Raw genomic sequence first — 16689 nt, forward strand, 5'->3', positions numbered from 1 at the left:
CCAGGGCTCAGCCCAGCACTCCTCTCCCTGCCTCTGTGAGTGCAGGTGAATCACCAGCAGCAGATCTGACCTTGGGTTTTCCTGGTGTCCCCTGGTCAGTTTTTCTCTGTTGCTTGACCACTGACAGGGTCCCCAGGCACATAGAATTGTCTTGTAGTGGGTTTTTCGTTTGTTTGTTTGGCTGCACTACATGGCTTGTAGAGTCTTATTAATAGTTCCCTAACCAGGGATTGAACCTAGGCCCCTGGCAGTGAAAGTGCAAAGTCCTAATCACCGGACCTCCAGGGAATTCCCTCACAGTGGTTCTCAGGGGAACTTGACAAGGGCATGAGGTGGGAGCTTGGGCAGGAGGAAAACTGCCCCTGCACCCAGTGCCTGGACCTCATCTCTGGCATCACCTGGCTTTTCTTGAAGTGTAAGTGGCAGAAAAGGAAGGCTTGATTGTCTGTTGACAGATGCAGATCCTGGACACCACCAGGCTGCTGAGAAGCTGTATTCAGGGCGCCGTGGGCATGCTCAGAGACCAGAACGAGGACTGTCAGCGCAGCGTTCGGAGGGTGTCCATCCTTCTCAGTCTCCTGGATGAAGACGGTGAGTACAGAGGTGTGGGAGCCCCTCTTGTCCACACCCCAGCCTGGGCTTCTCCTTCGGTCCATGAATCATCCCCCCGCTGTAGCTCTCCATGGCTCCTAGAAGCAGCTGGCTCTCTGACAATCTACACGTGCCTCTGGGATTTCTGTAGACTCGGCCTGGCCAAAGGAGATGGGCTTCTCTTCCTGCTGGGATGGGTCAGAGATGCCAAGCCTACCGCTCCATGCCCAGGGATGTGCTGAATGCATGTCTGCTCTGCTTTTCCTCAGCCTCTTTCTTACGGGCTTTCAAAATGCGACTCTATGACCTTTTAAAGAAGCAAGAAGAGAATTCCGTCTACAGTGTGAAGGACTGGGTGGTGAGGGAGGCCTTCAATCAGGACGCTCTGCAGGAGGCTGGCACATTCAGGTATCGCCAGGAAAAGAAGCCATGGTCTGGGTGGCAGTTATATTGGGTTTGCTTGACTCTTCTCTACTCTGGTGTGTGTTTAAATTTTTCATGAATGTGAAAGTCACTTAGTCATGTCCAACTCTTTGTGACCCCATGAACTATACAGTCCATGGGATTCTCTAGGCCAGAATACTGGAGTGGGTAGCTGTTCCTTACTCCATGGGATCTTCCTGACCAAGGAATTGAACTGGAGCCTCCTGCATTGCAGGCAGATTCTTTAACAGCTAAGCTATTAGGATAGCTTTGTTTGTTGTTTGTTTAATAACAAACAACAAACAAAGCAAAGAAAACCCAGAACATCTGTTCTTGTTGGATGTAAACTTGTACCAGCATGTCCATTATCAAAGACATGGTGCCATTTTAGGTGATAAATTAAGAAGGTAATATGTAGGGGAGGGAAGACAGTTACTTTCCTAGGCCTCCTATATGAAGTTATTTGATAATTACCAAAATAAAACCCAGAGTATTCATAGATGGTTCATGGTCCTTTATCTACAAACCCTGATGCTGTTCTCAAGACAAGCCTAGGAAAACCAGTGTGGCCCGGGGTTGGGGGGATGGCTCTGCTTCCCAAATGGAAGATGCCACCCACTCCCACCTGCAAGGTTGTTTTACACCTGGGACTTCACCACTCTGGCCTTCAGTTTCTTTATCTCTGAGAGAAAATTAAACTCACCCAGAGGCTTGACCTCGGCAGAGACGTGCTGCCTTCCTGCTGTTGGCTGGAGGGGCATGTGGGAACATCTTGGATTAAATAGACAATGTAAGCTTATTGATACTGGTTTTGTGACTGTAGGTTTTTTCAGCTTCTATGTTTTTCTGTAATTATTTTTCTTTTCTTTCTCAGTTGTACCTTCTGAAGAATCAGACTTGGACCTGGAGTTATTTTCATTTCCCTTGGTTCCTTGTTTGGACTTTACATAATGCTTCTTAAAATCCTTATTTTCAGTGTACCCTTGACAACACCCCTTCATTTGCTGAACTTCCTGTACTTGCTGGTGTTCATAGGGTGTTCAAAGCAGCAAGAGTCCTCCACTTGTCACTGCCCTGCTGTTTGCTGTGTCCGTACTCTCTCCCTCTCACACAGGGGCTGCCACAGGGTCTGACCAGCATCTGAGTCCAGGTGGAGCTCTGGAACCTCCTGGTCCACTCTCACAAGCCTTTGGAGGCTAACTGCTCGCTGACCATGTGTTTTGGACTTCAATTATTTGCCTTCTTGGAATTATTCCAAATTGGGATAGTCTTTATGTAGTCAGTCCTCTGTATCTGCAGGTTCCAAATCTGCAGAGTCAACCAACTGTAGGTAGAAAATATTTTGGGGAGAAAAAGTCCACAAAGTTCCCAAAATTGAAGCTTGAATTCACCACATTTCAACAACTATCTGCACAGCATTTACATTTTATTTACAATGATTTATGCAGACTTTTTATTAGGTGTTATAAGTAATCTTGTTTTTCAGTCACTCAGTCATGTCTGACTCTTTGCGACCCCATGGTCTGCAGCATGCCAGGCTCCTCTGTTCTCCATCTCCTAGAGTTTGCTCAAATTCATGTCCATTGAGTCGGTGATGCTATCTTATCATCTCATTCTCTGTCGCCCTCTTCTCCCTTTGCCTTCAATCTTTCCTAGCATCAGGGTCTTTTCCAATGAGTCAGCTCTTCGAATCAGGTGGCCAATGTATTGGAGCTTCAGGTTCAGCATCAGTCCTTCCAATGAACATTCAGGGTTGATTTCCATTAGGATTGACTGGTTTGATCTCCTTGCAGTTCAAGGGACTCTCAAGAGTCTTCTCCAGCACCACAAGGCAAAAGCATCAATTCTTCAGTGCTCAGCCTTCTTTATGGTCCAGTTCTCATGTTAATACATGACTACTGGCAAAACCATAGTTTTTTTGGACCTTTGTTGGCAAAGTGATATCTCTGCTTTTTAATACACTGTCTAGGTTTGTAACAGCTTTCCTTTCAATGAGCAAGTGTCTTTTAAGTTCATGACTGTAATCACCATCCACAGGGATTTTGGAGCCCAAGAGAATAAAATCTGTCACTGCTTCCACATTTTCCCCTTCTATTTGTCATGCAATGATGGGACCAGATGTTGTGATCATAACTTTTTGAATGTTGAGTTTCAAGCCAGCTTTTTCACTCTCCTCTTTCAACCTCATCAAGAGGCTGTTTAGTTCCTCTTCACTTTCTGCCATTAGATATGATATCATCTGCATATCTGAGGTGGTTGATATTTCTCCTAGCAATCATGATTCCAGCTTGTGATTCTCCAGTCCAGCATTTCAGATGATGTATTCTGCATATAAGTTAAATAAGCAGGGTGACAATATACAGCCTTGACCTACTCCATTCCCAGTTTTAAACCAGTCAGTTGTTCCATGTCCAGTTCTAACTGTTGCTTCTTGACCCGCATACAAGTTTCTCAGGAGACAGCTAGGGTGGTCTGGTACTCCCATCTCTTTCAGAATTTTCATCTTTGGATGATTTAAAGTGTATGGGACGATGTGGATATACAAAGGCTACATCATATTATATAAGGGACTTGAGCATCCTCAGATTTTGTGTCTGCAAGGGTCCTGGAACCAACCCTCTATGGGTAAGGAGGGATGACTGTACTTGGGATTTTCCAGCATCCAGGTTCTGCATATGTGACCAGGTATAGCTTCCCCCAGGTCTCCTTGCAGCCAGCTCTTGCCTTTCACTCTCACAGTCTTCTGCATATTTCTGGTTCATCATTTTTAAAAAGTAAAATTTCTCTTTACTTTGGTGGTAAAGTGAGTATGGTAAGGTGAGCAAAATTTCTCACCATTTCTCTTTTTTCTTTTCTAAACAGAGCATGTCTTTTTCTCCCCAATATTAATTACCAAGTAGTAGATTTCTTAGGCCTTACCATGAGAATTTGTAAACAATTTATCAAGTTTATTTTTATGATAAATATAATTGTAGCAACAAACTTTACTGTAGTTAATATAAGCAATTAAGTTTACATATATGTAAATATTCAGTTTACATATATACATATATTCAGATCTAGTGTACATAACCTTCAACACTGAAAACTAAGTTCTAAATAAAGACATATTTTCTTGTTTAATGTGACCTGGAATGAATTTACTTTGTTCTTTTTATTATATTCTATACACAACAGATATTGTTTCTTAAAATAACATTTTTTTTCAAATGAATTTGGTCATTCTTTTCTTTATTTTTAGAACCTAGGTGACTTGTTCTGGAAAACAAGTTTATAACAAAATAAAACAAATACTACTTGGCCTTTGCAGTGAATTAATTCCAATTTATTAGAGGTAGTATTAAAGACCTTTCCAGTTCTGCCTCTAAGCTGATTTTAATTTGTGATTCTCTCTCCTAGTACTTAAAAATTATGTGCATACTAAGTTACTTCAGTCATGTCCAACTCTTTATTTGTGACCCCATGGACTGTTGTAGCCCACCAGGCTCCTCTGTCCATGGGATTCTCTAGGCAAGAGTACTGGAGTGGGTTGCCATTCCCTTCTCCAAAAATTATGTAAAAAATATGAAAAATACAGCTGTAGTGTGAGCATAGTAGAGCAGATGTTTTGTTACTGCCATGAAGGCACAAAATATGAAGAGAATGCAGGCATCCCAGAGTGGTCTGTGGTCCCTCTAACCTGAGTGGTCCTGCCTCTCTCTCTCCCACACACAGGCAGACCCTCTGGAAGCGGGTCCAGGGCGCTGTGACTCCCCTCCTGGCGAGCGTGATCTCCTGTGTGGACAGGGACGGCAACCTTGAGCTGCTGGTCAGCCCACACTCTCCGTCCTGGGCGAGAGATCTTTGGATGTTTATTTTCAGTGATGTTAAACTCTTGAACATTCCTCTTGTGACGATTGATACAAGGTGAATAGAAGACTTTCTTTTCATGGGAAGAGAAAAAAACCCTATAACTTAATAGGCTCTCTGAGATGTTTGATGAAATATAAGCATGGATTTTAGAAGCACATTGAAGTTGGCTCTTTTTGTAGCCTGAAGGGCATGACAATACAGTAACAAAGATTTGACGCAAGTTCTGAAGAATTCTTGTTCCATTCTTGACTTTCCTCATTTCCTTGTGCTCAGAGCACCCTTTGCAGTTAAAATGGCCCACTTCTAACTCGTCTACATTGGAGAAGCTGCATGTAGGGGAGCGTTTATGTTGATTTTCCCACTCCTCCTGCCAAAGGCAGGAACCACAAAGCCTGTCCCTAGGCCTGATCTTGTGTTACCTCAAGCTCAGTTGTCCAACCAAAACTTTCTTGTTTGGCTTTCAGGGGGCTCCAAATCTCTGCACAGGTATAGGGCAAGGGTGGGTTCAGACACCACCAGACTGGTTCTGCCCAAGAATTCAAGCAATTTTCCAGCCCTGGTTTGTTTTGGTTTTGAGTAAAACCAAATGATGATATAAGATCATCCTTGAGTTATTTTATTGCATAAAAATGAGCTGTTCAGTAGACCAGGGGACTGTATTTGCAGCCCACTAAGCCCCCAGTACTTGAAGATGGAGAGGAATTGGCATCAGAAATAGATCTCATCTTGTGTCTTGAGTGCCATCTCACTAACCACTTAATTCTTGGTCCTTATTTGGCCGGTTGCAGGTCTAAAGGGAAGATATCCTACACCATGGTGCAGAACAACATGAACATCTCAGAGAAGACATCCAATAATGTCCCATTTAGCTGGAGAATCAATGACTATCTGGAGGATCTGTGGATCCACACTCAGTATATCACAGGAAATGAGGGTGAGCCCACTGATGGTGGGAGGGGATTTGTTCTGGCAGGAGGAGACGCTACTACTTTGTCATAGATCATCACCCCCATTCTGAGTTCTCTGGACAGCTAAGGCACCAGGATTCAAGATGTCTCCAGCTGAGCCCTTCTCAGCAATTTCCAGTGACTGGATTAGAGTAGTACCTTTGCCCAAACTGGTGCATCAATTACATTTCAATTATTTTTTAAAAAGGAGAGATTTCTTTAAAAAATACATGTCAAAATTCTTGAAGATGAACTTATTTTTCTAGTACATATACTACCATTGTTTCTGAGCAAACTCAAAGCAGTCTCTCTCAAGGAGAGAGTATTTCTCTCTTTCACACCATATCCTAACTGACCCTACTTTTCTATGATAGCACAAGACTTGGGGTCAGCGCCCCCTCCACTAGAAGTCAGATCTTTTTGTTCTGAGCAGCATTTGACTGCATGTCCTGGAAGGCAACCCACTTTTTCCTGTTTCATTTGGGTCCCAGGTTCCTGAGGTACATTATGACTTGGTAGAAATAAAATCAGCCTGTCCCAGATTGTGTTCTCTTTGGAGCTGGCTAGGCTTTTATGGAGGAGGAGGAGGAAAGAGTGACAGCGGATGAGATGTTGGATGGCATCACCGACTCAATGAACTTGGGAAAACTCTGGGAGATGGTGAGGAACAGGGAGGCCTGGCACGCTGCCATCCATGGGGTCACAAAGAGTGGAACACAAATTACTGACTGAACAGAAACAACAAGGCTTTTATGGCTGAAATGGAACATTCCTTCTTACTTTGCTTCTGTTATTCCACTGGGAAAATTATAAAGTGTCCTGAAATGATGATAAAAGCATTGATTACAGAAGAAAGTATAAGTGAGCTGGAAGATATAATGGTGGAAATAAATGAAGCAGAGTGGAAAAAATAAAAAAAGAATAAAAAGAAATGAGGACAGCCTCAGAGACCTCTGGGACAATAGTAAATGCCCCAACATTCAAATCATAAATGTCCCAGAAGAAGAATACAAAAGGAAATGGCATGAGAAAATAAAATTTGAGGAGATAATAGTAAAAAACTTCCCTAAAATAGGGAAGGAAATAGCCACCCAAGTCCAAGAAGCCCAGAGAGTCCCATACAGAATAAACTCGAGGTGAAACATGCCAAGACACATATTAATCAAACTAACAAAAATTAAACACAAAAAGCAAATATTGAAAGCAGCAAGGGAAGAGCAACAAGTAACCTACAAGGGGATCCCCATAAGGATAACAGCTGAACTTTCAATAGAAACTCTGCAGGCCAGAAGGGAATGGCAGGATATACTTACAGTGATGAAAGGGAAAAACCTACAACCAAGATTACTCTACCTGACAAGGATCTCATTCAGATTTGTAGAAGAAATCAAAAGCTTTACAGACAAGCAAAAGCTGAGAGAATTTAGCACCATCAAATCAGCTCTTCAACAAATGTTAAAGAATCTTCTCTATACAGGAAACAGAAAATATTTATAAAAATGAACCCAAACAATAAAGTAAATGGTAATGGGATCATACTTATCAATAATTACCTTAAATGTTAAGGGTTAAATGCTCCAACCAAAAGACGAAGACTGACTGGATGGATGCAAAACAAGACCACTATATATGCTGCCTACAAGAGACCCACCTCAAACCTAAGGACACATACAGACTGAAAATGAGGGGCTGGAAAAAAGTTATTTCTTACAAATGGAGACCCAAAGAAAGCGGGAGTAGCAATACTCATATCAGATAAAATAGACTTTAAAATAAAGACTGTCATAAGAGACAAAGAAGGCCACTACATAAGGATCAAGGAACCAATCCAAGAAGAAGATATAACAATTATAAATATATATTCACTCAACATAGGAGCACCTCAGTATATAAGGCAAATGCTAACAGATATTAATCCCAGGGATAGAGGAGCCTGGTGGGCTGCCGACTGTGGGGTCGCACAGAGTTAGACATGACTGATGTGACTTAGCAGCAGCAGCAGCAACAGATATTAAAGGGGAAATTGACAGTAGCACAATAATAGTTGGGGACTTTAATACCCCACTCACACCAATGGACAGATGATCCAGACAGAAAATTAACGAGGAAATACAAACTTTAAATGATGCATTGAACCAATTAGATCTAATTGACACCTACAGGGCATTGCACCCAAAAACAATGGATTTCACATTTTTCTCACATGAACATGGGACATTCTCCAGGATAGATCACATCCTGGGCCACAAATCTAGCCTTGGTTAATTTTAAAAAATTGAAATACTTTCAAGCATCTTTTTGATCACAATGCTGTAAGATTAGATATCAACTTCAGGAAAAAAAAAACTATAAAAAAACACACAAACATATGGAGGCTAAGCAACATGCTTCTAAAATAACCAACAGGTCACTGAAGAAGTCACAAAGGAAATAAGAATATGTAAAAAAAAAGAAAATGGTAATGAAAGCATGACAACCCAAAACTTATGGGATTCAGTAAAAGCAGTGCTAAGAGGGAAGTTCATAGCAATACAAGTCTACCTCAAGAAACAAGAGAAACATCAAATGAACAATCTAACTTTACACCTAAAGCAACTAGGAAAAGAAGAACTAAAACCCCCAAAATTAGTAGAAGGAAAGGAATCCTAAAAATCAGAGCAGAAATAACCAAAAAAGAAATGAAGGAGATTATAGGAAAGATCAATAAAACTAAAAGCTGGTTCTTTGAAAAGATAAACAAAATAGATAAATTGTTAGCCAGATTCATCAAGAAAAATCAATAAAATTAGAAATGAAAATGGAGAAGTTACAACAGACAAAAAGAAATACAAATGATCATAAGAGACTACTATCAGCAACTATATGCCAATAAGATAGACAACTTGGAAGAAATGGACAAATTCTTAGAAAAGTATAACCTTCCAAAATTGAACCAGGAAGAAATAGAAAATTTGAACAGACCAATCACAAGCACAGAAATTGAAACTGTAATCGAAAATCTTCCAACAAACAAAAGCCCAGGACCGGATGGCTTCACAGGTGAATTCTACCAAAAATTTAGAGAAGACCTAACATCTATCCTACTCAAACTTTTCCAGACAAGTGCAGAGGAGGGGAAACTCCCAAACTCATTCTATGAGGCCACCATCATCCTGATACAAAAACCAGACAAAGACACCAGAAAAAAAGAAAGCTACAGGCCATTATCACTGATGAACAAAGGTGCAAAAATCCTCAACAAAATTCTATCAAAAAGAATCCAACAACATATTAAAAAGATCATACATCAAGATCAACTGGGCTTTATTCCAGGGATGCAAGGATTTTTCATTATTTGCAAGTCAATCAATGTGGTACACTATATTAACAAACTGAAAGATAAAAACCATATGATTATTTCAAAAGATGCAGGGAAAGGCTTGACAAAATTCAACACCCATTTATGATAAAAGCTCTCTAGAAAGTAAGCATAGAGGGAACATACCGCAACAGAATAAAAGCCATATATGACAAACACACAGCAAACATTATCCTCAATGGCAAAAAATTGAAAGCATTTCCTCTAAAATGAGGAATAAGACAAGGGTGCCCACTCTCACCACTACTATTCAACATAGTTTTGCAAGTCCTAGCCACAGCAACCAGAGAATAAAAAGAAATAAAAGGAATCCAGATTGGAAAAGAAGTAAAACTCTCACTGTTTCCAGATGACATGATCCTCTATATAGAAAACCATAAAGATGTCACCAGAAATTTACTAGAGCTAATCAATGAATATAGTAAAGTTGCATGGTTATAGAATTAATACACAGAAATCCCTTGCATTCCTATACACTAACAATGAAAATCATAAAGAGAAATTAAGGAAACGATCCCATTCACCATTGCAACAACAAAAATAAAATACTTAGGAATAAATTTACCTGAGGCAAAAAAAGACCTGTATACAGAAAACTATAAAACACTGATGAAATAAATCAAAGATAAAACAAATAGACGTAGCAATATACCATGTTCTTGGATTGGAATAATCAACATAGTGAAAATGAGTATTCTACCGAAAGCAATCTATATATTCAACACAATCCCTATCAAACTACTAGAACAAATAATTTCACAATTTCTATGGAAACATAAAAGACCCCAAATAGCCAAAGCAATCTTGAGAAAGAATGAAACTGGAGGAATCAACCTTCCTGACTTCAGACTATACTACAAAGCTACAGTCATCAAAACAATATGGTACTGCCACAAAGACAGAAATATAGATCAATGGAACAAAATAGAAAGCCCAGAGATAAAACCACACACCTATGGACACCTTATCTTTGACAAAGGAGGCAAAAATATACAATGGAGAAAATACAGTCTCTTCAACAAGTGGTGCTGGGAAAGCTGGTCAACTACGTGTAAAAGAATGAACACTTTTTCTAGAAAGTTAGCACACTTTCTAACACCATACACAAAAATAAACTCAAAGTGGATTAAAGACCTAAATGTAAGACCAGAAACTATAAAACTTCTAGAGGAAAACATATGCAGAACATTCTCTGACATAAATCACAGCAAGATCTATGACCCCTCTCCCCCCAGAGTAATGGAAATAAAAACAAAAATAAACAAATTGGACCTATTTAAACTTAAAAACATTTGGTCAATGAAGGAAACTATAAGCAAGATGAAAAGACATCCCTCAGAATGGGAGAAAATAATAGCAAATGAAACAACTGGCCAAGAATTAATCTCCAAAGTATACAAGCAGCTCATGCTGCTCAATACCAGAAAAATGAACAACCCCATCACAAAGTGGGCAAAAGACCTAAAGACATTTCTCCAAAGAAGATGTACAGATGGACAATAAACACATGAAAAGATGCTCAGCTTCACTCATTATTAGAAAAATGCAGATCAAAACCATGATGAGGTATCATGTCACACTGGTCAGAATGACGATCATCAAAAAGTCAACAAACAATAAATGCTGGACAGAGTGTGAAGAAAAGGGAACCCTCTTATACTGTTGGTAGGAATGCAAACTGGTACAGCCATTATGGAGAACAGAGTGGAGATTCCTTAAAAAACTAGGAATAGAATTGCCATATGACCCAGCAATCCCACTGCTGGGCACACACCCTGAGGAAACCAGAATTAAAAGAGACACATGTACCCCAATTCACTACAGCACTATTTACAATAGCTAGGACATGAAAGCAACCTAGATGTCCATTGACAGATAAGTGGCTAAGGAAGTTGTGGTACATATACACAACGGAATATTACTCAGCTATAAAAATGAACACATTTGAGTCAGTTCTAATGAGGTGGATGAACCTGGAGCCTGCTATACAGAGTGAAGTAAGTCAGAAAGAGAAAGACAAATACTGTGTATTAACACATATATATGAAATTTAAAAAGATGGTACAGATGATCATACATGCAGGGCAGCAAAGGAAACACAGATATAAAGAACAGATTTTTGGACTCAGTGGGAGAAGGCGAGGGTGGGATGATTTGAGAGGATAGCATTGAAACATGTGTATTGCCATATGTAAAATAGATGACCAGTGCAAATTCAATGCATGAAGCAGGGCACTGAAAGCCAGTGCTCTGAAACAACCGGGAAGGATAGGGTGGGGAGGGAGGTGGGAAAGGGGTTCAGGATGCGGGGGACACATGTATACCTGTGGCCAATTCATGTTTTTTGCCACAGGCAAAACACCATGACAATATTGTAAAGTAATTAATCTTCAAATTAAATAATTAATTGAAAAAATAAAACATAATGATAAATAATAACAAAACATTTTGATTAAAAATGATGATAAAAAGGTGGCCTTAGTAGAACCATGTCCGTGTCCCTGCATTCAATGGGTAAGGGAAGTCATGGTCGACATCCTTATCCCAAAGCATTCTCTGTCTCCCTCCCCGCCCCACCTCCCGCTGCCCTACCCCACAGGACTGGCAGAGAAGTTACTGGAGCTCTTTCAGAAAACTGCACTGGGCAGTTTTCTTGCTCAGTTCACAGTAGACCAGCAGCAAGAAGTTCTTCACTGCTACCTGAAAGACTTCCTTCTCTTGACCATGAGAGTGTCCACTTGGGAACAGTTAAATGTAAGTACTGACTCGGGGTCTAGGCGAGGCTAGTATATCATGGACAAGATGCCAACATGAGAACTCTTCCTCAACTGCTGGAGCTGTAATGTTTGTGGAACAGAATGTGGTCCAAGAGGACAGTGGTGTGAGAAAATGCCACTCACATCTTCAGAACCCTTGGGGCTGGATGGTTAGCCCACCTCTCAGCACCCCTAAAACAAGGGGTTTTTAGTAACAGGAACAAGATCTCCAATTTCCTGGGACATTTTCTTTTTAAATGTTTAGTTTTTCTTAAAGAAAATGAAGTAAATATTCAACAGACCACAGCAAGTTAATAATAATAATAAATGAAATTTCAATGGAAATATTGAAGATTTCAAACTTCAGTATAGATAAAAAAGGAAACTAACAGATTTGAGAACATATAACCGAGAAGATTAAGGGTTAATAAAGTATTCTTAGAAATCAATAAGAAAATCCCCTAATTTTTAAAAATGAGTGAAGGTTATAAATTAACTAAAAATGGAATAATTATATAGATGTCCAGAAAACACTGGGAAAATTTTCAGCCTCACTAGTAAATCCACAAAGCATGAATAACTTTTAGATACCATCTTTGCTTGTCCATGTGGCAAAACTGGTATTTAAAACAGCCAGAAGTTCCTCCATTGCCAGTGAACAGCATGGTGCTTCTGGAAAACTGTGTTGGGATGAATGGAGAACTTTACAAAATCTGAATAATCAGAGATGTGGACAATTATTTTATTCACAGAAATGTTCCTTTCACTTTTATTTCTAAAAATGGAAATTTAGAAACAATTTAGTTGTCTAAAATTAGAGTTAGACAAATTAAAATACAGTCAACTGATTGGTTAATGTGTAGCCATTAAATATGATTTTCTTCAGTTGTGCTCATGGTAGAGAAATTCTTAGACGCTAAAGTGGAAAAAAAAAAAGGAATACATTGTGACCCTATTTGGGGACCACAGGAAGAGGAGGTATGGATCTAAAAATATCTAGGAAGGACAACACCAAAATGTAGACAAGGGATATTAATAGTGTGCATGGTTTTTAATTTTCTTTTTTGTCATTTTTGAATAGTTCCAATTTTCCACAAGGAAAATGTATCTTTCTTAAAAAATAGCTTACAAATAATAGAGTAAAAGCTTGTTTTTCATCCCAGGTTCTGCAGATGGCTCTGTGGTCCTGCGTCAGTCAGCTGAATGCAGGAAGGCCAGAGGAAGAGGTCTCCTTACTGTCAGTGCACCTCGCCTACCACCATTTCAGAAGCCGGCTACAGAACTTCTCCAGGATCTTGACTATCCACCCCCCAATTTTACTAAGCCTTACAAAAGGCACACAGAACCACAGCTGGGCTTTACGTGAGATGGTATGACCCCTTTTGAGGACATTTCATGCATTTAACCCGGCTTGGCCTCCTCAAGCTAGTGGAGGAAGTGAATGCTCCCACCACCACGCTGGGAAGGGAAAGCTTATTGGCCTTGTTCCAAATGGGAGACATCTTTACCAGCACACACATCAGTGTGGTTCTTCATTTAGAACGCATCTAACTCATGCCTCCTGAATCCCAAGACCATGAAATGGGAAGCTACAAGCCTGGAACACAGGAACAACTGGGGTTGTTTAGAGCAGTGCAATGGGGGTTGGGGGACAGACTGGTCAGTCATAGATCTGTTCTCTACTCCCCAGAGTCTGGATGTGTTGGCAGCAGTGGCCTGTGCTGAAATGCTGACGGAAAACCTCCTGAAGCCCAGTCCCCAAGCTTGGTTACAGACGGTAAAGAATCTTTCCATGCCACTGGAGCTCCTCTGCTCAGAAGGGTACGTGCAGGACTGTGGGATGATGACCAGAACCCTCATCAGAGACATCAGGTGAGACCCAAGAGGCCCAGGCACATCAGACAGAGGGCAGATGCTCCTATCACTTGAAGTGGGCCTTTCCTCATTCATTCTATAATATCTGTGGAAGCCTACTTAAACACCAGGCATTGCAATGATCCTAGAAAAACAGAGGAGAGAACTGAGCATTCAGGGAGTGCACAGAGTGATGGGGGTGATGTAGAGGTGAGTGGATTATTACGATCCTGCGGGAGAAGGAGCAGCTGCAGAGGACCCCAGCAGGGTGACAGAGAAAGGGCATGCACTCGGGGTAGACTTCCCAGAGGACAAGTCCTGGGCTGGCCTTTAAGGGCGAGGTGGGAGTCACCAGACGTGGGCAGAGGCATGGAACTTGAGTTGTCTGAGCTGGGAGTCTGTGGGGAGGAGAAAGACAGAAGTGGGTGAAGGTCAGGGAGAACATCCAAAAGGGCTTCTACCCAATTCATCTACCTTCACACCTGCTCCTTCTCTTATGTTTCAACCCCTGTGCCTTGGAACTACCTCCCTGCACCTCTGCCTTCTGTCTCAGGTTTTTTTGTCAGAGCTGAGTGAGGGAACCCCTCTCTTGACAGAACCCACTGGAATCGCATTTTCTCCATCTCACTCTTTGTGGAGCACGTGCTGCTGGAGACAGAGAGTCAGATTCCTGAGCTGCTCGAGCTGGTGACCGACTATGTCTCCTTACTGAACAAGGTGAGTTCGGAGGCTTGGCTTGTCAGGCATGGATCTGCCTCTTTGTAAGATGAAGAACAGTCGAAGCATGACCCAACTTTTATCAGTTGGGTGGTACCTTCCCTTTCTGCTCTGACAGTTTTATCTAGAAGTGCTAAGGAAAATGATTTCATCATATAAGCCATTACAATTTTGGTGTTTAATTTTTACCCTCTCCTGAGTGTTGTCAGGATATGTTATTTAGGATTCCTAGAAGGATAATGAACTATTCATGCAGCAAGTACACTTGGGAAAGCTTTGGGAGGACTGAAGGGTGGGCTCCAACCAGGCCTCCAGTGGCCCCAGACCAGACCAGCAGCCTGGCCCAAGGGGACCTGCTAAGGTCAGGAAGACGGGGAACCAGGAGAATGCCGCTGGACTTGTGGACTTCCAAACAGTGCTGTTGGTGGGACCAAGGGCACAGGAAGACCCATGTCCCTGCCCCTCGACACCCTTATAAAGTTGGTGACACACAGGATAGTACCCTTCAGAAAAAGCGACCGTCCTTTCAGCATCAGTGGCCTCTCGGGGAAGATAGCCTCTGCCCACCAGGAACCTCACACAAGCAATGCCAGTAGCTTTGCTGTGCAGCCTTTGAAATGTCTTTTTGTGACTGGCATATTTCATGTTCTTAAGGTTTATCCACATTGTAGCAGGTGTCAATTTTCTTCCTTTTTAAGATTCCACTGTATGGATAGAGCACATTCTGTTTATCCAGCCATCCATTGATGGGCGCTTGGGTTGTTTCCACCTTTTGATGATTGTAAATGGTGTTGCTGTCATCCTGGGTGTAGAAGTACCTGTTTGAGTCACTACTTTAATTCTTTTGGGTTTGCATTTAAGAATGGAATTGCTACATCATAGGGCAATTCTATGTTTGACATTTTGAGGAATCAATATCCCATTTTCCACAGTTGTCACACCATTTCACATCCCTACCAGCAATGCCCCAGGGCTCTAGTATTTACACATCCATGCCAAAACTTGCTATTTTCCATTTTTTTAAAAAAAATCACAGCCCGCCTAATGGGTGTGAAGTGATATCTCATTGTGGTTTTGATTTGTATTTCCCTAATGACTAGTGATGTTGAGCATTTTTTTCATATTCTTATTCCTTATTGTAATCTTTTTTGGAAAATGTCTAAAGTTCTTTGCCTTTTTTGAATCTTTTGATTAACAGATTTGCAGAGTGTTAGAAACTCATATCATTTCAAAGTAAAACTAATCTTCAGAATTCAAGGACACTCAAAATCATGGTCTATAAACTTCAATCATTATTCAGTTCAGTTCAGTTCAGTCGCTCAGTCGTGTCCGACTCTTTGCCAGCCCATGAATCGCAGCACGCCAGGCCTCCCTGTCCATCACCAACTCCCTGAGTTCACCCAGACTCACGTCCATCGACTCAGTGATGCCATCCAGCCATCTCATCCTCTGTCATCCCCTTCTCCTCCTTCCCCCAATCCCTCCCAGCACCAGAGTCTTTTCCAATGAGTCAACTCTTCACATGAGGTGGCCAAAAAACTGGAGTTTCAGCTTTAGCATCATTCTTTCCAAAGAAATCCCAAGGCTGATCTCCTTTAGGATGGACTGGTTGGATCTCCTGGCAGTCCAAGGGACTCTCAAGAGTCTTCTCCAACACCACAGTTCAAAAGCATCAATCCTTTGGCACTCAGCTTTCTTCACAGTCCAACTCTCACATCCATACATGACCTCTGGAAAAACCATAGCCTTGACTAGACGGACCTCTGTTGGCAAAGTAATGTCTCTGCTTTTTAATATGCTATCTAGGTTGGTCATAACTTTCCTTCCAAGGAGTAAGCATCTTTTAATTTCATGGCTGCAGTCACCATCTGCAGTGAATTTGGAGCCCCCAAAAATAAAGTCTGACACTGTTTCCACTGTTTCCCCATCTATTTCCCATGAAGTGATGGGACCAGATGCCATGATCTTCGTTTTCTGAATGTTGAGCTTTAAGCCAACTTTTTCACTCTCCTCTTTCACTTTCATCAAGAAACTTTTTAGTTCCTCTTCACTTTCTGCCATAAGGGTGGTGTCATCTGCATATCTGAGGTTATTGATATTTCTCCTGGCAATCTTGATTCCAGCTTGTGCTTCTTCCAGCCCAGCATTTCTCATGATGTACTCTGCATAGAAGTTAAATAAGCAGGGTGAG

The 16689-nt window shown here is 41.2% G+C and overlaps 1 protein-coding gene across 1 annotated transcript in view; it reads left to right on the forward strand.

The window, feature by feature from the left end:
- RNF213 (ring finger protein 213) overlaps window positions 1-16689 on the forward strand; it is a 142137-nt gene that overhangs the window by 86503 nt on the left and 38945 nt on the right. The window contains 8 exon segments of the mRNA XM_055579591.1: window positions 456-603; window positions 861-999; window positions 4729-4920; window positions 5655-5800; window positions 11771-11925; window positions 13091-13297; window positions 13618-13799; window positions 14378-14498. Of these exon segments, the coding sequence (XP_055435566.1) occupies window positions 456-603; window positions 861-999; window positions 4729-4920; window positions 5655-5800; window positions 11771-11925; window positions 13091-13297; window positions 13618-13799; window positions 14378-14498 (1290 nt within the window).

This window comes from Bubalus kerabau, chromosome 4 (assembly GCF_029407905.1).
Source record: "Bubalus kerabau isolate K-KA32 ecotype Philippines breed swamp buffalo chromosome 4, PCC_UOA_SB_1v2, whole genome shotgun sequence".
Lineage (NCBI taxonomy): Eukaryota > Metazoa > Chordata > Mammalia > Artiodactyla > Bovidae > Bubalus > Bubalus kerabau.